Genomic DNA, 19,871 nt, shown 5'->3' on the forward strand with positions numbered 1-19,871 from the left:
TATTCTTAGAGCTCGACGAGGACAAATGATTGTTTTTATTTTTTAATCTTTTAAACTCATGTGGATATGTTAGGGTAAATTTACATTTCAGTATGTATTATAGTTAATTAGTTCCTAAATATAAAATCAACCTTGGGTTAAAAGGGTATTTTTAGCAGTATGAAAATGTTAAATCGGTTAGAATTGATAAACTAGGTTGTTGGATTAAATTGCTATGTTGTTGTGCTAGATTTATAGGGTTTGATTAAGTCATATGTGATCGAGTCCGACATCGTAGTATAAATCGGAAAGACGGGTTCAAATGTCCCATCACTAACTTATTTGTTTTACAAGTTTAATAGTTTTGGTTAGGGCTGTTCAATTGTATATGATTTGATATTAACTCGGGTTGTAATTTATAATTCTGAATTTATTTATCGCTTTCTGTACTAATGTGTGGTGAATATATACGTAAACTGCAAATAACATAGAAATATTGGTACTTTAACAAAAGACAAGTCTACGCGTTTATTAATCAAACTCTTAAAAATCTTTTAATTTATGAACCCAACTTTGAAGATATGGCATAATGTGAGCCCATATGTCATCTAAATTATGTTTCCGGATATTAATCTCAGGTGGCGACTCTGACATATTAAATTAGCCCGAAAACATTATAAAGGGATAATAAGTAAAACATACACTGGAAGGGACACACTTAGTGTCGTCCTAAAAAACGTTAATGTTCAAATGGAACACTTTTTGTCTTACCCTTTTTTTTTATCATGTTTTAAGCTAATTCGATATGTCAGAATCTCCACTAACTCATTTGTAGATTTAGCCCTTTCCAAAACGACGATGAATTGAGAAGTATTACGTGGTCCATCGGCCATGCCTTGTAGCCGATCAGCCACACCCTAAAAATACCAATTTTCTATGAAATAAGCTCGGGTTTCAATTCGTGATTCCGCACAACGTGAGGTCCACCTGTATATGCTGAGCACATGCAACTTAATCTGATCATTAGGGTCGGAAAAGTTCATGCTCACATCGCCGAGCCCCTAGTCATTCTAAACAGCCTTACTTTCGCTAGGAACTACGACAATCTCCGTCACTTCCGAAACTCAGATAAATGCATTAGAGATCTGATTGCTTATGGTTTATTGAGAAACCAAAAGCTATTTTTGAAGTATAAAAAAGTTAGCATAATTTATTTATATAGCTAATTGTTTTTTATGAATATTTTTTATTGTCTAAAATATTATTTGATTATCTAGATTATTTTTACTAACATTTGTATAATATTTTTATTTGAATAATTGTTATATAAAAACATATCATAACTAGTCTTTTTACATTTTAACAACAACTCATTTGTAGATTTTTGGGATATTGTTTATCAAACAACTAAATATAACAACTAACAATAAAGACGGTTGCCAGAACTAAATAGACTTATGAATTCATGTTTCCCGTTGAACTCGCGTGATATATAATAGTAAGACTTGAAATAAAGTTGAAATTGATAAATACAAAGTAGTATTATTAAGTTGAGACATTAATACACAAAATATACCATATCAAACACAACAATGGGTTAAGATACAAAAACTACTAACATTTTGTACCTTCAATCCACACTTATTATACATGGGAATAATTATACATATAAAAAGTAACAACTACCTTTAATTGCAGTCAAGATTATATAGTCTAGAATCAAGACGAGGAGTAAGAACAACTTCAAGGTTATGCTCCTTATGCATAATCATATTCTGACCTTCAGTCATATCCACAGGCTTATTATTAGGAGTGGTAACATTGAAACCTTGAAGCAATCTAGCAAGGCTCAAATTCATAACATGCATTGCAAAATTATTTCCAGGACAAGATCTTCTTCCAGCACTAAATGGTATGTACTCATAACTGTTCCCTGTTATATCCAAATATGATTTTTCATTCAGAAATCTTTCTGGTTTGAACTCCTCAGGATTAGACCAGAGATCTGGGTCTCTATGTAGCTTCCATATGTTTAGAAACAAGTAAGACCCTTTTGGAACAAAATATCCTGACATGTAACAATCTTCTCCTACTATTTTTGGTGTTCCTATTGGACCTGGTGGGTATAATCGAAGTGTTTCTTTGATCACTGCTGAGAGATACTCTAGTTTTTCTATGTCTTCAACTTGTACTATCCTGTCCTTCCCAATTTTGAGATCTAGTTCTTCTTGGCAGCGTTCTAGTACTTTTGGGTGGTTCATTAAGTTGGATAGAACCCATGTTATTGATATTGATGTTGTATCTGAAGCTCCAATGATGATAGTCTACAAGAAAACATACTAATACCATTAGAAAACAGGTTTGAGCAGGTTGGACCTGTCAGAGATTAATATAAGATCTATAAGATCTATGATTGGACCTTAACTATAAGCTTGAGCTTTTAGTTCAATTGGTTACGTGAGCTCATAAACAGATCTAGTTAGGGGCATAGTTGCAGTTCCCAAAAACCGTTTAGAGGCAAATTTAGACCTTTATCCCGACAATCTAAAATACTGAAGTAATATTAATGTAATGAAAAAGATGATTACCGTTGCTGTTCCTTTGATAATGGTAGATTGATCAAGGCCCAACTCTTCATCATCAGTAACTTCAGACAACATAACATCAATGAAGTCCTTTTCATCTTCATTTTTATTGGTATTCATCTTATGTTCTTCAATCCATTTATCAACAAGTGTACCAACTTCATCGCAAACATTCTTCATAGTTTTAACAACTCCTTTAATATCCAACCAAGCTATGAATGGAATAACATCACCAGGTACAACTTGCCCTGTAACATCAATAAGTTCCCTTATAACCTGACTTAAATTTCGACCCTTTACTTTTTCTCCAAGATGATTTCCATCAAAAACTCTCTTCCCTGCAACCATTCTTGTAATTGTGTTTAAGATCATCCGTTGAAAAGATTCGGTGATATCGACATGGACAGTGCCATTGTTGCCTTTGGAATTGTTGTACAGATCTCTGATTAGGTAATTTAGCTCTGAAATTGGAATGTAATTCAACATCTTAATCCTTCTCCCGGAGAGAAGTTTAAGGGTAGCTAATTTTCGCATGTCACGCCAATAGCGACCATAAGGGGCAAAGCCGAACGATGAATTGTCGTAGCCGACGAACTGGGCTTGAGTTGAAGGAGGGCGGGAGGCGATGTTTATGTCGTTACTGATGAAGCAATCTTTGATTCCCCGTTTGTCGCTAATAAAAACAGCACGATGCTTACCTTTATTACATGGAAATATGTTATCATTAGTTACCACAATTTATCTTGTGATATTTTGTGTAACTTTTTCAGGGGAAATTTGCGTCAAAATTTATCTTTTTTGTGGCACATTTGTTTGACACAAAGTTATCTTTTGTGGCGAACTAAATATTTTGTCATTAAAGTTATAATGCCGCACTTCTTGTGGCGAGTTTCGTCACAAAATGTTTTAGTGGCGTTTTCTTGTACTGTTCAGACATAGCTAGGAAACAAAAAATAAAAATGGAAATGGAAAGGCATAAAATGATATTTAAGAGGAGTTTCCGTGCAACATAGATGCTTACCAAGCCTTACAGAAAAGATGGGTCCGTACTTATCAGCGAAACCTCCGAAAATTCGTCCGAGACTTTGCTTATCTCGAAGAAGATGCATGTGGCCAAGTATAGGTATGCCACCTGGTATTTCTGGAACTAGCTTTGCCATTTTTTCGTTGTGATTTGGCCTCTTCCATAGCTTAATGAGTAAAAGCAGAGCTATAACCCCTGAAACTGCAAGTAGATTGGAAAACAAATCCATGCTTCCTCCACCTACCTAATCATGAAAAACCTTTTGTAAGTGACTTGCTTAATGCTGAGCATTCTTATAAATGCAATTACAAATATAGTAATTATGTATCTAAAACTTACTCAAAGGAGAAAATTTTGACTCTTTTTCGAGTATGTATTGTTTAAAAATACATGAATAAAAGGTTGTAATTAGGGAATTTCAGGGAAATCATTTAATGTTATAATGAGTAGCAGTAAAACAATACTAATATAATCACTACTATTAATTAAAAATAAATCATTTCAATTAATTTTTTTTTTTTTGTTTCATAGCAATTTCAATTGGAGAAAAGTTTAGATAAGAGTAGATGTGTAACACTATTAATTATTAATAACATTATTCACTTAAAATATCCAACTAAGATGTTGATATAATTATATATAAAAATAAAGATGTTGATATAATCAGTTGAAAAACTCGACAATAATTCAGAAAGTCAACAAAATTAATTTATGAAATAAACATATACACATTAATTTTATCACTTATTTTTTTTTAATACACATAAATTTTATCACTTATAAAAAAGAGCTGATGCTAGGAATATTTAGGATATAACGAAATAAATCTTTGTCTTCTTTATTATAATACTAATTTATGAATATTTATTTCGAAATTCAGGTTATATATGATATTGTATGTTATACAGATAATTGACAGTAAATAAATTGTCATTTGATCACTTGGAATTATGAGAACTTAACCGTTATTATTTCATATTAAACAAAATTACAATTAATTAATTAATTAAGTTTAATAACAAAATGAATAGTAAAACAAAACCGGCTAACCTTGAGAGAGAGGAAGAGAGATTGAAGGAAGGCGAAATTGAAGCCAGGTTTGGCTGTGGATAGGATTGAGGGACGGCTACAATTATATAGGCGTGATAGTGGGCTTAAATTACGAAATTGTCCACCAAATTTTATGAGAAGTCAGCGTCGATATCGGGGCCTATACGCCACTGGTAGTCTTTTTTTCCAAACTCGAGCTTTCAACATTTTTGACCATATTTATATAATTCAGATTTATATATTTGGGAACCATGAGAAACGATAACAAGGTGTGGTCAGCTTTTATTTTATTTTATTTTATTTTATTTTATTTTGGTCTTTGTTGTACAAAAACAATGTGAGTTTTGCACAATAAATACATTTGTACAAGACAAATGATCATCGAGTAAATTACACCCATGGCTACTGAACTTTATAATTTTAACATTATGGCCACTGAATTTCAATTCTTAACAGTGTGGCTACTGAATTTTACACTTTTTAACATCGGTGGTCACTCAACACCTCAAAACGATCGTTGACGGCCTCAAAATAAAAAATTCAAAGAGTTAATGATATTCTAAGGATTCTTGAAAATTTTCATTTTGAGGTTATTTAGGTGTTGTTTGGTTAGGAGAGAGAACGTATATTTTTTAGAGAGAGAAAGCTCCAAAAAATGTGATTTTGGAAAATAAAAAATGTGGTTCCATGGTAAAAGTCGTTCTGAACAACTTTAATTCTTAAATATTTTCATTTTGAAGTCGTTAACAATCATTTTGAAGAGTTAGTTAAAATTGAGTGATAATCAGTGTTAAAAAGTGTAAAGTTCAGTAGTCATACCGTTACTAATTGAAGTTCAGTAGCCATAATGTTAAAATGAGTAAAGTTCAGTGGCCATGAGTGTAATTTACCCAATAATCATCTTGTGTCACCCATGTCTTGCAAAGGCGCTCCTTACCTGGGGAGCTTCAGCTATACTCTTTACAGTGATAACTTTGGTCATAGCAATTGATTTTAAGCTTGTAAAACTGTTGAATCTTATAAATTTATAGAAAATCTTATTTCTTTTCTACGTGGAATCTAGAAGATTAGTTTAACTTTGGTTCATTTGAGTATCAATTTTTTATTTATCACTTTTTCGTTTTGAGTTTATAATATACTTTTAAAAAGATTGCATGATATAGAATATACTGACGTATTTCAAATTATTCTTGTTGGGTTTTTTAGATAGAAATAAAGAAATAAAATAAATAGCGGAAGTAATAAAATCAAAAGAACTACATATTCATTTTAATTATAATTTTATTCACTTTTTTTTTTTTTGTAAGATAGAGTAGCCTAAAGGCTACAAGAGACAAAACCTGGGGAAAGAGACGCCCAAGACGTCTTGGAGAAGGATTTCATGAATTACATTAGGGGGTTGATCAAGGATATGCAATCCTAACGGGAGATCATAGGCGAGGTTAGCCAAGCGGTCTGCACTTCTGTTTCCTTCACGGTACGTGTGGGATATCACCACCATCTAATCTCGGTTCAACAGCTCCTTAATAGCGTCAATCAAGTTACAAAACTCATTTGGATTGAGATTCTTTCCCTCCACAAGGCTGATCGCAGTTTGGCTATCAGATTCCACCTCCACAAATCTTAGACCCTTAGACCAAGCAAGCAATAGACCTTCTTAAATTCCCCAAAGCTCAGCCTTAGTGATTGAACAAGATCCAATATTTTTGGCAAAGCCTGTGATCCACCTGCCATCGTGGTCTCGGATCAAACCACCTATAGAAGCACGGAGAGAGTGGCCTTTAAAGGCCCCATCTAAATTAAGTTTGAGCCATTGGTGTCTCGGTTTCTTCCACAAGATTAACTGTTCGGCTTTGGGAAGGTGCTGGCTCTGGGCATCTCTCAACAGACAGTTATTAGTCTGTTTGACCTCTTTGTAAAAAGCTTTTATACTCTGAGAGAAATCAAACCAAGTCTTCAATTTATGCTCAAAAATTTCCAAGTTCCTATTCCTCCAAAGAAACCAGCAGGTGATCCCAAAGAAGACTCTCCACTCTAACCCCAACCATTGTGAAGAACACTTTAAATTCGACATGAGCCATGAGTCTGCCTCTTCCTGGGGTGAAAGGATCAAACAAGTTAGGATTGAGGAGATGAAGCTAAACCATTCGGGCTTTAGGGAAATCTCGTAAGATATGGATCATGTTCTCATCGCCAAGGTTACAAATAGCGCAAGGGCTAGTTAGGAAGAGGTGGCAGCGACATCTCTCAGTATTAGTAAGCAGTTTTCCTTTACAAACCAGTCAGAGAAAGCATCTGATTCGTTGAGGCCTTGGCCAATTCCAAATCCAACTCTAGTCTGAAGAGATGGTGGAGCCAAGTGAATCCTCCTGAAAAGCATATGCTGAGCTAACACTGAACCTGCCGTTCGAGGTTCCAATCCAAAAGCAACTGTCTTCCATTCGAATACTATGCGGAGGCAGAATAGAGGCAATCTAAAGAGTGCAAATATCGGGTAGCAGAGGGGTGAACTCGTTCCACTTCCAATTACCATTACAATCCACCATTTCCTTCACCCTTAAGCTTAAATCATAGTTTGCAAGGATGCCAGTAGAAAGGAGTTTCAAAGGGCCTAAATCACCCGCCCACGCATCAGACCAAAACCGGGCTCTAAAACCATCACAAATGTGCCATTTGGTCCCTATAACAACTTGATCCCTTACCTGCAGCAGGACCCGCCATAACGGAGAAGAGTTCTGCCTCGATTTAATCATGGCATCGAAGTAAAAGGAACACTTGTACTTGCTCATAATTATCTGCACCCAAAGAGAATGAGGCTTATTAAGTATCTGAAAGCCCAATTTCATAAGGCAAGAGTTATTCTGTATGCGCATTTTCCACATGCCAAGACCTCCAAAGTTGGAAGGGAGGCAAACATCATCCCACTTCACAAGGCTCATTTTCCTTTTATCTCCATCGAAGCCCCAAATAAACTTCCTGATAATGTATTCAACCCGCTGACAGAGAGAGCTGGGGAGAGGAGTAGACTGCATTGAGTAGTAGGGGATTGAAGCTAACACAGACTTGGCAAGGGTGAGCCTTTCAGCGAAGGAAAGGGATTTCGCTTTCCATCCTGAAAGCTTCTTATTAAGCATGTCAATGATAAAACTGTAGGTGACTTTGTTGATTCTAGAATGTAATAAGGGCATACCCAAACATGTACCAAGATTATCCGTAATTCGGAAGCCAGGCAAGCGAGCCATGGAGATTTTTTTAGAGTTCTCCAGATTGGTAGAGAAGAAGATGTTTGATCTATCTTTGTTGATCCTATGACCAGATGCCATACAGAATTCCTCGAAATTTTTTTGGATGACTTGGGCTTTAGGCGGATTAGCCTGAGCAAATAATAGTAGATCATCCGTGAAGAAGAGATGACTTAAGCAAGGACTGCCTCTGCCAAAGGAAAGGGGATGCCACAACTTATTTAAGGTAACACAGTTAATTGTGTGGGCAAGGTTCTCCATGCATAAGAAAAAATATAGGGAGACATGGGGTCTCCCTAGTGGATTCCCCTAGAAGGAGCAAAACTCTCCGTCGTGGTTCCATTCCGCTGAATTTGGAAAGAGACAGAAGTAATGCATTTCATGATGAGCTTAATCAAGTTAGAAGGCATACTCACCTCCTCAAGAGTTTCCCGGATGAAGTTCCAGTTGAGTTTATCATAAGCTTTCTCAAGATTGACTTTAATGGCCATCCAACCTTTTTTCCCTTTTTGCTCCTCATTGGATGGATTGCCTCTTGGGCAATAATTATATTATCATTGATATTTCTACCGCTAACAAAACTAGTTTGTTGGGGAAGAATCAACTTGGGCATAATTTTTTTAAGTCTGTTGGATATCACCTTGCTAATGATTTTGTAAGCCACGGTACACAGACTTATAGGCCTAAGGTCCCCAAAGGTTTCAGGTCTTCCTTTTTTTGGGATGAGGACAATGAGAGTTTTGTTTAGATCGTGGTTAAAGTCCCCATCCGGAAAGGCTTTTTTAACCATAGAGTAGAGATTTGGTGCAACTTCCTCCCAATGATGTCGAAAGAATCCTTTTCCTATGGTGAATATTGTCAAAGACATTCCTATTCTAGTCCTGGAGTTTGGAAGAAACATTCTGGATATTATCCGTCGCTACACTTAACTATGGTTTTTTTTCATTTAAATTAAATCTCTCTCCCTTCGTCAGATTCAACTCCTCTCTCTGCCTCATTGTTCTCTTCTGCCTCTTCCCCTGTAACAAAAAAAAAAAAAAACAAAAAATTAATCTCATTATCTTATAATTAGCACTTGATTAATTAACTAAACATATAATTTGGAACTTACTGTCTTAGCTTCATGGATGAATCGGAGAATCTCGAGCTCCATCCAAGGGTCATGATTTTGCATGAATATCCAGCCTTCTGTTATTTCCACAGCCTTCTGTTATTTCCACAGCCTCGAAATTGCTAGAGATTAATTTCATACACTTGAGGTAAAGTCTGGTGTCTTGCAAATTGAAGAACATCCACCACATTTCATACACTGAATAGTAAGATAGTTAACCTTGAGGAAGACCGAAACCACATCGCTTGAAACCCTGATGATGGGAATGGTTCTTTGACAGCTGTGGTGTTTAAGTGGCCTGTTGATTATATTATCCAGCACCGATGATGATGTTGCCTATATAATCGGAATCGGAATACAGTAAAACCTCTATAAATTAATACTCGATAAATTAATGAACTCTTTAAAATAATAATTTTTTCTAGTCCCGACTTGGACCAGTTCAAAAAATGATCAATTTTAATAAATTAATAAGATAATAGTTTTCTGGAACAACCCTTTATAAATACATTATATTATTACCTCTATAAATTAAAAAAATTTCAAATATATATGTGAATTATGTAGATATATATACTTAGGATAATTTAGCAAAATATGAATCTATAATATTTTGTTTTTTCTTGAAATTTAAATCTAGTTGAATTTCATCTCTAACCATTCTCAGTGCATTCAAAAGTTCCGGTATATCCTTGTCAAATTGTAACAAAAAATTGTAAAGAGTGGATGATGATATAATTGCTTCATTTCTTGTGACTCGTTTCAAAGGTACCGAATCATCATCAGCTTCATCCTCAATTGAATTTTGCATAATGCTCGACACAATTTCTTTTAAACTTTGGACTTGTAAGCATTCATTGTTTTCACCTGGATAATCCAATATTTGATTGACATCTATTGAATTGTGATAACCAAGCTGATCAATCATTCCATCAAGTTCATAAATGTCTTCAGTGGTTGCTTCCTCTAAATTCGTTGTGACAGATTCATGAGAAGTCTATTTTTCGTATGGTTTAAAATAACACTCCATATAAATTTATATAGTAATTCATTAACTATGATACATTGAATATTTAATTTATTTTTAAAAAAATTTAAAATCACTCTATAAATTAATAATTATTAATTTATCGATTAATTACTAACTCTCTAAATTAATAAAATTCTATGGTCCCAACATTATTAATTTATAGATGTTTTACTATATAATGACAGATGAGAAATGAAAATGCAATGTTAATTCAGAAATTAAATTAAGTACCAGGATGCTAGTCTGATCCGGAGTGCGAAGATCGTCGGAGGTGACAATCTGTACCGGTTAAGGTGGAAGACAAATGTAATTTAAATGAAAACAAATTAAAAAATGAAAAAAAAATAACCCTTCAATTTTTGACCAAAAATTTTCACATCAGCATTTTCTAACGGTGTTAACATTTTTTACTCTAACCGAATGAACCCCGAGGTACTTTTTTGCAAAACATAAGGTTTATTTTTGAACTTTTCCGTTAATATATTATTGGATAGAGATAAATAACTAATATTTTTATAAGCATATATTTAATAGTATACATTTATTTTTATAATATTTAATTGATATTCGGCCGGTTTCGATTAACATCGGTTTTTGGAACATCGAAACTGAAGCCGAAAATCGGTATTTTAAAATAGAAACCCACACACTAGCCCATTGATTTCGGCTAACCTCTTTTTCGGTCTGGTTTCAATTTGGTTTTATGATTTTTCGGTTTTCCAATTTTGTTTTTTATGCAAGTGAACCCCAACTTGTTAACAAAAGAAAGTAAATGGTAGGGAGACAGAAGAGGGGTAGCATGTAGGGAACGTAGAGATGTTGTAAAAGAAATGAAAGAAAGGGGCACTGAGTGAGAGGGGCAGAGGATGGATACAAATATTAGACTACAAAGGGCTAATATATTTAACTACAAGAAAATTGTTTTTCGGTATCAAGTGTTGGCAACAACAGAAAAAGCTGTTGTTATACATTACTTACATTTGTGGAAAAAAGGTGGGAACTTTGCCAACAATAGTTTCATTGCGGTAAATGAAATTTTTTGTAGCAACGACTGTATGTTATAAAGGTAACATATATTTGGCAACGACACACTGCAAAATAATTTGACTTTTACAACACTTTTAAAACAAAACTAAGTCCAAATCAGAAAAGCCTGATATTTCAAAATAAAGTCCATTTTCTTTTTTGATCTACATCGATGAGAAGCCAGAAGCAAAAGCGGTGGTGCAATTTCAACTCATGACCTAGATTGAAATCCAATCTCGATCAAATCGGTGTCACCAAATCGATCTTCATCAAATTGTTTCTCCAATCTCCATATGGATCTTCGAGCTTCTCATACGCACACAGATCGTGTCCTTTCTTCACGAGTGGTATTAATTGCTAACCCTACTTCTGATAGATTTTTTTTTTTCGATTTTGATTTCAATGGTCTTTGCTCGATGTTGAAACTGCTCCGAGTTTAAGTTTAAGTTTGCTTGAGTTCGAGTTTAAATTTGCTTGAGTTCCTAGTCTGCTTGAGTTCGTTCGAGTTCGAGTTTGAATAATTTTTCTGCCAAAGTTGCACTTGACTTTGGAACCCATTGTTTTGGTGCTACAATTTCAGGTCACTTCAGCTGCATTTGTTTGTTTCTTGTTCAATTTTTTTTTTCCTGAACACCAACTGTTTGATGAAATGCATTAACAAACGATTTACATTTAGTGGCTTCAAGTCTCTTGGCCTCAAGGAATAAAACGGAAAGGCTACCGTGTCCCTGCCCCTGTCCAATGCAAAACAATGCTTCTCATTCTCTCATGTAGTAACCCTGAGCAGAAACATCCCTGCTGATAATGTTTCAAATTATGATATGAATGCCCCAGTCTTCGACTTGGCTGCTCTGGATTCCATCTCAATCCAAGGGTCTATCTCTCTGGAGGTTTTTAAGGTATGAATTGTCCAGTCCATTCTACTGATCTATTGCTAGTCATTTCAAGCATTTGAACATGTGATATTTTGTTTTCATGCAGAGGGGATGGTACCATAATGTAGTTTAGTTGGGACAGGAACAAGATATTCCAATTCTGATAATAACGTACACAACATTGTATTTCCTCATCCATTTTTTACTTGTGCTCTTCTTCTGCCTAACCTGTTTTGTTTTGTCTGTAATTATTTAGCTTCCCTCTTTCGAATGTTGAAGGATTTAAAACATGGAAGCTTCCTCTGTGTGCTCCATCTAAAGAATATGCTAACGTCTTGGTAAAAGGCCTGGTGGAAGGAGGCAACTCTCAGGAGATGAAGCCATTGCTTACATAAAAGAAGCTTCTACCAGACCAATATGAAGAGAGCATTAGAGGAGTAGTATGGTGGTGAGGAAGAGGTAATGTAATTCAAAACTTTGATCGAAGAAGAGAACATTAAACTAGTGAGTGATATCTAAGATATAACTATTGAGTGATATAACTACTCAGGCGTTATATGCTGTAATTTTGTTGCTTATAGGGATTTATGAGGTGCTTGAGCTAAGGGATGGTGGATCAAACTACCTTGGAAAGGGTGTCTCCAAGGTTAGTGACGGAATTTTTTTATGTTTTTACTTATTTTCGATCTCAATTGTATGATCATTTACTGATCTGTGTTTACTTGTGTATTGAAGGCTGTTGAGAATGTGAATTCAATTATTGGCCCTGCATTGATTGGCAAGGTTAGTATTCGATCCGCTAAATTGCGGTAAAAGGTTATTTTATTGAAGGTTCGGAAGCTGGACGGAACTGTAAATGACTGGGGATGGTGCAAACAGAAGGTAGATCATTATATTGTTTTTAAGTTGTATTTTATAGGGAAGCTCAATCAACTGAAATAAGTATTTTATAGGGAATTGAGTTTAATGTTGTTAGCAAGACTTAAATATGCATGAAGATGAGATTTTTATTCCTCTGTTATGGTTTTCTTCCAGGCTGAAACATCTGAAATAGAGCAAAAATAAGGAACTCGAGTACATTGTTGATTCTGCTAACGCCACATTATCAAGGTTATTCTTTGTAATTGTATCAATTCATTTGCTATGTTTGAAAAAAACAAATCAAATTATTAGCCGGATAACCTTTGTTTCTATCATAGTAGTTCTACTTAGTATAATCTTCTTATATTGAAATACTTTTTTGGCGGTGACAGATGCAGCGGCAAAGGTAGGAGCGCATTGGACGGCCGAGGAGAGGCTGTCCCAGCTGTCGACAAACAACCAATACAGCAGCTTTAGCTCTCTGTCTTCCTCTCTGTATGTCCCTTCTTCCAGTTTGTTCTTTCCTTTATTTCATCTGATATTTACTTATTGTCACATAGGTGAATCAACAGGCCAACAGGGCAGAAGAGCCAGAGCTTTGTGGAAATTATCCAATCAGCTACGGGTTGTAGTCAGGATGATAATTTAGACCACGAGGATGGGTAAGTTTCTCTTAACTACTCATTGTATATTCATATCGTTTATTTTTAAAGAACCCTTTCTCTAGATAGCAAGGGCAAATGCTTGTTGCCGGGTTCCGACTCACGACCTCCCGCAGCATCTTGGATTCTCCTTTGCCTCTCGTTGTATTCTATGTGGTAGGGATTCTGAGTCCATTAACCACCTATTCATTAGCTGTTCTTTTGCAGATTCTCTTTGGAGGGCCCTTGAGTTTCACTTTGAGTGCTCTTTGCCTCGTTATTCACAATTCATCCACTTCTCCAGCTCTCTTCGTAGCATTCATTTTGGCTCACAATGATCTGGCGTGTTGCCGCTGTCACTTGCATCTGGTTAATCTGACATTGCAGGAATGAAGCAATCTTTAAGGAAGTTTCTCCTTCTATTCAGCACTCGAAGATCACCCTCTTTCGAATGATTCGAGAGTCCTTTGCCACTTCTAAAGTTTTTTGCTCTTCACGTAGAGATGATGTTATCTTATCCCGTCTTCTGGCTTCTCCTAGGCCGCCTCCGGCTCCCAACATTATTCCGGTCCATTGGCTTAAACCTCCTCCGGGTTGGGTTAAAGTCAATATGGACGGCTCTGCTTTTGGCACTCCAGGCGAGGCAGGAGCGGGAGGTATTTTTCGCAACTATCGTGGATTTCCCAAAGGCTGTTTTGCTTTTTCTACCCCTCCTTCTTTTGCTTACATGGCTAAATTGAGAGCCGCTATTTTTGCAATTGAAATTGCTTGGGAGAAAAATTGGCATCAGCTTTGGGTTGAGTCAGACTTAATGTACGTTGTTAATCTGCTTAGACATCGTTCCATGGATGTTCCTTGGAGTATTCGTCAAGAATGGTTGCATTGTCTCAGCATTTGCTCTAGGATGAACATTCTTTTTTCTCACATCTTTAGGGAAGGAAATAGAGTTGCTGATGCACTGGCAAAGTTTGGAGTCAATTGGTGGCCTTCAGCTCCTGCTTTTTGCCAGGAGTTTATCAATGATGACTTTTGTAGTATTTCTCACTTGCGTTTTTCTTGACTTTCCTAAACTTTTCTCCTCCCCCTTCTTTTTGTTTGCTCTCCTTCCTCTTCTCTTGTTCAAACACTCATTTTTCGTTTATTAATATTTTACGGGTTTGTCAGTTCTTGGGTCACGGGTGCTCACCCCGCCCAAGTTCTGTCTCGTCCCAATTTCTATCCAAAAAAAAGGGCAAATGCTTGTTCTATTGAATGCTTATAAAATGACTCTTATATTACCCAATGTGCTGTGCTCATTTATTATGCTTGGCTCATGTCTTGTTTTTATTTTGCTTATGGTCTCAGCTTTTCTCTTCTTGCTGCTGCATTGTCTCATGTTAAATTTTTCTATGGAAGGTTCGTATGTGTAAAAACCTTAGGGGTATTTTTGTTTTTTGGTGGTCATGATGATGATTATTTATTATATTAATTGTTTATACAGTTGTGCCTAAATATTGGTTTTATACAAATTTGATAATAGTAATTGGGTTTGCAATGCTTGCTTGTGAAGGGTTTAACAGGCAATTGCAGCTTCCTTACTGGGGTGTTCTGCTAGCTATTAGTCTGGCTTTCCTTTTTACACTTCCAATTGGTGTTATCCAAGCAACTACAAATCAGGTAACTTTGATTAAAACAAGGAATTCTTATTTGTTGCTTTTGTTTTAATGACTAAAAGTGTGAATATTCATGATTGTGCAGCAACCTGGATTGAATGCTATAACAGAGCTTATAATCAGGTACATGTATCCGGGAAGAGCACTAGCAAATGTGACATTTAAGACATATGGTTACATTAGCATGTCACAAGCTATTATGTATGTATTTAATCGGATTTTGATATTGTTGTTGTACTATTACTATACACGAATTTGTATGAGACTGAGAATTTTTTTTTTATTTCCTGTAACCATCAAATGTATATACAGGAAATAAAATATATGGTATTACTGATCAGAGATTCAATGAGAAACAGTTTCTGTAAAATTGGGCACTAATTTCTTTAGGGACGGATTACTGACCGATTTCTGTCGGTAAAGTGTACGATTTAAAACTAGGCACTACATTCTTTAGCGACGGATTACTGACCGATTTCCTGTTGTAATTTTTTTTTAGAAAATCGTCTCTAGAGGCGGTTAAACCGGCATTAGAAGGCGTCGCTAATAAAAAACCTTACTCCGATGCCGTAATAAAACCGTCGCTAATATATAGTGGCGGTAACCGTCGCTAAAGCAAAATAACCGTCGCTAAAGGGCTTTTTTTGTAGTGACAGGTAAGTCGTTGCAAAAACCTGATAAAACGAAGATTTTCGTTTTTGTAACGAAAAGAAATCGTTGCAAAATGTACAGTCGTTGCCAAAAATTATTTTAGCAACGATTTGCTGGGTTGCCAAAAATCAAATTTCTTGTAGTGTTTTTAGCTATAATTATTAATTCAAATAAACACAGCTTTAATTTCAAAATATAATATTGTACAAATTTAATAAACTATTTGTTATGAATTTTTAAATTAACACAAAATTAGTTTTTTTTGTTACAACTATATATATATTATTGTCACATATTTTCCCTTTTTAGTTATAACTATTAATTAATTGTAATAGAAAATATTTAGTTTCAAATAAAATTATTATAATGAATCAATAAATTATTTATGAAAATTTTGTTTAATTTGTCACATAATTAATTTTGATGACAACTATAAATATATCTTCACATATATTATAAATTTATTTACAACCATTATTTGTAATAAAAATAATAGTTACAAATAAAAAGTATAGTCACATGAAGTAAGTATTGTGACAATCATAATTATTTTCTCAAATATTTTATGCTTTTATTTACAATTATAATTGTAACAAAAACAAATCAGTTACATATACAAAATATTGTCACAAAAAATACTTCCTCTATTTATGATAAAAAGAAAAACATGTAACGAAATTATATTTTGTGACCCTTGAAAAATCATTGTAACAAATAGTAGGTTTCTTTCAACCATTTTTGTGACAATTAAAATGTTGTCATGTATTGAATGATTTCTTGTAGTATGGAGAAATCGGATTTTCTTACGAATATAATAACATTATCGAAGATGGCATATATTTTAATCACTGCAAAAATAATGGGCTTTAACAGCCGTTTATTAGCAGCACTTTCTAAAACCGTCCGTGGGCTTCATTTAAAAATAAGCCCATCTGAAAATCCACTCTACTGTTACAGAAAAAGAAAGGAAAGGTCTTAAAAAACCCTAATATTTTGAAAGACTTCCATCAAAATATTCTAGATCGTAAAGCTTGATCTGTTCATCGCCATCGCTTCATCGACCTCTTTTTCTACTCCTTTTCTCTGATATTTGTAGTTGAAATTATCTGAATCTTAGATTCTTCAATAATCGGCGCCATCTAAAACCTAGGATCTTAGTTCTTCCCATTTCAAGTCACAAGAGGTAACAACCTATCTAACTCGTCTTCTACTTCTCGTTTGTTGATGAAATGATATCTCTGTCAATAATTGAACTAAACTACATCATAATTTCTTATGCGTAATATTTTTATCTTTCAAGACGTAGGAAGGTAAGTTTCTCGAATAGATATATATAATTTTTCGGCTTTATCAAATGTGCAATTTGTCTGGACTAAGGCTTTGTTGTTGTTATCAAATGTGTAATTTGTCTATTTTATTTATTAATTTCTTCTGCAGGATGTGTTCAACCTACTATTGAATCTTAATGTGATAGAGTTGATTAAGGCTTTTGCTGGTAACAAGTCAATAATACTAAATATGCTTGTTTTTTTGGAAATATTGCAAGTCAATAATCCAAATGGATGTGTCTTGCTCATACTGGTTTTCATTTGTGTCAACCTTAGATTCAACCAGGTAAGTTATGATTTCTGTTTGTATAGTCAAACTAATGTCTTCTCTGTACCTCATCAATGCCTTTTGCTATTTTTCATTAACATTTCAGGAATACAATAGTTCAAAAGCTGCCATGAAACTCTATAAATTTGTACGGTGTCTGGTAAAAGTACAAAGGTGTGCTGGTAAAGTTGTTAAGACAGAGTTATTAGAAACTGCTCTATGCTCAAATGGTGAGTGAGAAATTATTTTACATTTTGTGCACTAACAATTATCTTGAAACAGGACGTTCTTTATGGGAAATTGATATCCTTCGTCATCACTACTGCCCACCTGTTTCAAGGTGATTATTTCATTAGTAATTAGTTAAATCAAGTATCACACTTCTACTTGTCTCTTGATATTTTACTTCATCCACAATTAGATTCGTTCTGTCGATAGAGAAGGACTTGATAGTTACTCTAATACTAATATCAGTTACTATAATACTTGCATTTGGTGAGGTAAATTCCTAATATTTACGACTAATCTTATTTGGAACTGCATGATTAATGTACTAAGAGCTTAATCGTTTTTTATTTTATTTTTGTAGATTATCCCTCAGGCTGTTTGTTCTCAGTATGGACTGAGTGTTGGTGTGAAATTGTTCTTTCTAGTTCAGTTGATTGTTATAGTCCTCTTCCTGTATGCTTATCTGATCAGTAAGGTAACTTTACACTTGATGAGTATTTCTCTTGAATTTCTAATTACACTTGTTGATGGAAGAGAACTTTGCACTTGTCACTTATCAGAAACGGTTAATCTAATTACGAAATCTTAATTCTCTTCTTAAAAGTGTTTTTAGGTCCAAATTTAATATGGTTAATCTACTTCAAATTGGATTTTGAAATTTCCCCTTTATTGTCTTTAATGCAAGATTAAATCATTTGCAGGTATATGAAGAGAATGGATGCGGCAATCCATAAGGCGAAGGAGCTGTCACAAGGTTTCTGCCTTCACTTGTTGCTTATTATGTCGGTTTCATGTACATGTGAAGAACTGACGTATCTGATCTTAATTTAGCTGATTCGATCCATTGGCTTGTGTATATCTAATAAGAACTTGCATAAATTTAATTTCTCGCACTTGTTTATTAAATCCTATTATCTGTTTCGCCCTTTCTTAGGAATCCAGTCTGAATCTAGTGTAAATTTGTGTTTGTTCGATTTGAGCCTTTAGCCAGATCTCTGAATTTGACAATAAGACCGATGTTCCTATATTCTTTATTGAATAAATATACCATATTACTTGATAACTTTCTGTTGATTACATAATCAACAGATAACTGCCATGTGAGGCCTTGTTTTGTTGCAAGCTACAACAGCAACTACAAACAGAACACTCAACACTGCAATTGTCACACAACAAGCAGTTGAAGTTCAATCCAGTTGCAGCTGCACTCTTGGTTGCTTCTTGTGACCATGAGTGCGGTGTGCACCTGAAGTTGTTTCCGTTGTATAACTGCAACTCTTGTTGTTGTTGTTGGTGTTGTCGTGCATATATGGGACTCTACTTGCCATGAGCTTGCACCTTTAGAGCAGTTCTGTTTTTTCTTTTCTTCTGGTGCTATCTATGTGGGGCTGTAATATTTAATGGGAAAAGTGTTATCCAATGAGAGTTTCATTTCATGTAGTTGTTGACTTTAAGCCCTTTTTGTTTGATTGCAGGTGGTACGATAGTTGCAAGCATTGAGTTAATCAAGGAACGTAGAGTTGAGAACAGACAAATCAAAGTGGTAAATAGTTCATAAGCATCCTTCTCGCATTTACGAAAATGGATATAGCTAATATCTCCACTAGAAGCCGTAAATGCATAGCTAGCTTAAGTTACAGGGTGTACTTTCTTATACCTGATAAGTGTATTGCTTGTGATTTTCTTGTGTGCTTGCAGGACTTGCAATCATAGACCAATGGCAGGAGTTAGAATGATGTCTATAATACATCAAGTGCATTTTGCTTCAAGTATTCAAAAGGAAGCACAATATTGGCTGTTAGAGGTTGTTATGTTGCAGCATTGGCACTCAGATGCAATGCCATTAGTGTCGAGGTTCCCAATGAGGACAGATGAGGCATCGACAACTTAGAAACAAGAGGGAATTCGTTTTATGTTTTTATTTTGATATTGAAATGACATTAGTGTTGCAATATCGAGGTAGTGATATTGAAATGACATACTCCGTTAAATGACATTAGAATCATATATTGAATTATGTATTGAATTTAGTAATATATCGAAAGTTGATTTTTTTTTATGTTATATGTTCTTTTTGAATTGATTTGCACATTTAAATTTGATTAATTAATAAATAATTATTGTAGGTAGGAAATTGGAATATAAAAGTAATATATATACTAAATAATGCATAAATTATATAGGAGCGTTTATGTAGTGGCGGTTTTAACCGCCCCTAGAGTTAAAAGAGAAATTCTAAAATTAGATATAGGGGCGGTTTAAACCGCCTCTACAAATTCATCGCTAATTTTTATTCTACCCCGTCGATGATTATTTCATC

At 34.7% G+C, this 19,871-nt stretch overlaps 2 protein-coding genes and 1 long non-coding RNA gene across 15 annotated transcripts; 2 read left to right on the forward strand and 1 right to left on the reverse strand.

Annotated features, from left to right (window-relative positions):
- Positions 1-1,490: 1,490 nt before the first annotated feature.
- Positions 1,491-4,784, reverse strand: LOC136224965 (cytochrome P450 CYP82J17-like). Of its 2 annotated transcripts, none has more exons than XM_066013391.1 (4): positions 4,639-4,784; positions 3,586-3,832; positions 2,568-3,262; positions 1,491-2,303 (listed from the first exon to the last, which is right to left on the reverse strand). In XM_066013391.1, the coding sequence occupies exons 2-4, from the start codon at positions 3,815-3,817 to the stop codon at positions 1,668-1,670; spliced, it is 1,563 nt and encodes a 520-aa protein (XP_065869463.1). In that variant the 5' UTR covers positions 3,818-3,832; positions 4,639-4,784; the 3' UTR covers positions 1,491-1,667. The 2 variants fall into 2 exon arrangements, with proteins under 2 accessions (XP_065869463.1, XP_065869464.1); XM_066013392.1 differs by having other exon boundaries at positions 3,586-3,828; positions 4,639-4,709.
- A 6,385-nt stretch (positions 4,785-11,169) lies between these two features.
- Positions 11,170-15,426, forward strand: LOC136223500 (oligopeptide transporter 1-like). Of its 11 annotated transcripts, none has more exons than XR_010685985.1 (12): positions 11,170-11,394; positions 11,724-11,946; positions 12,029-12,381; positions 12,504-12,568; positions 12,658-12,804; positions 12,958-13,032; positions 13,176-13,278; positions 13,344-13,445; positions 13,653-14,080; positions 14,769-14,819; positions 14,984-15,080; positions 15,162-15,359. XR_010685985.1 is itself a non-coding variant. In XM_066011528.1 (12 exons), exons 9-12 carry the CDS (start codon positions 13,876-13,878, stop codon positions 15,393-15,395), a joined length of 597 nt encoding a protein of 198 aa, XP_065867600.1. In that variant the 5' UTR covers positions 11,170-11,394; positions 11,724-11,946; positions 12,029-12,381; positions 12,504-12,568; positions 12,658-12,804; positions 12,958-13,032; positions 13,176-13,278; positions 13,344-13,445; positions 13,653-13,875; the 3' UTR covers positions 15,396-15,426. The 11 variants fall into 11 exon arrangements, 3 of the variants coding, with proteins under 3 accessions (XP_065867600.1, XP_065867602.1, XP_065867603.1); XM_066011528.1 differs by having other exon boundaries at positions 14,974-15,080; positions 15,162-15,426; XR_010685987.1 differs by lacking the exon at positions 14,769-14,819.
- A 1,900-nt stretch (positions 15,427-17,326) lies between these two features.
- On the forward strand, positions 17,327-19,531 carry LOC136224919 (uncharacterized). Of its 2 annotated transcripts, XR_010686671.1 has the most exons (5): positions 17,327-17,663; positions 17,913-18,026; positions 18,253-18,305; positions 19,027-19,094; positions 19,250-19,531. It is a non-coding gene; the product is annotated as an uncharacterized lncRNA (long non-coding RNA). The 2 variants fall into 2 exon arrangements; XR_010686670.1 differs by having other exon boundaries at positions 17,327-18,026.
- The last annotated feature ends 340 nt before the right edge of the window (positions 19,532-19,871 follow it).

Source organism: Euphorbia lathyris, chromosome 3 (assembly GCF_963576675.1).
Source record: "Euphorbia lathyris chromosome 3, ddEupLath1.1, whole genome shotgun sequence".
NCBI classification, from domain to species: domain Eukaryota; kingdom Viridiplantae; phylum Streptophyta; class Magnoliopsida; order Malpighiales; family Euphorbiaceae; genus Euphorbia; species Euphorbia lathyris.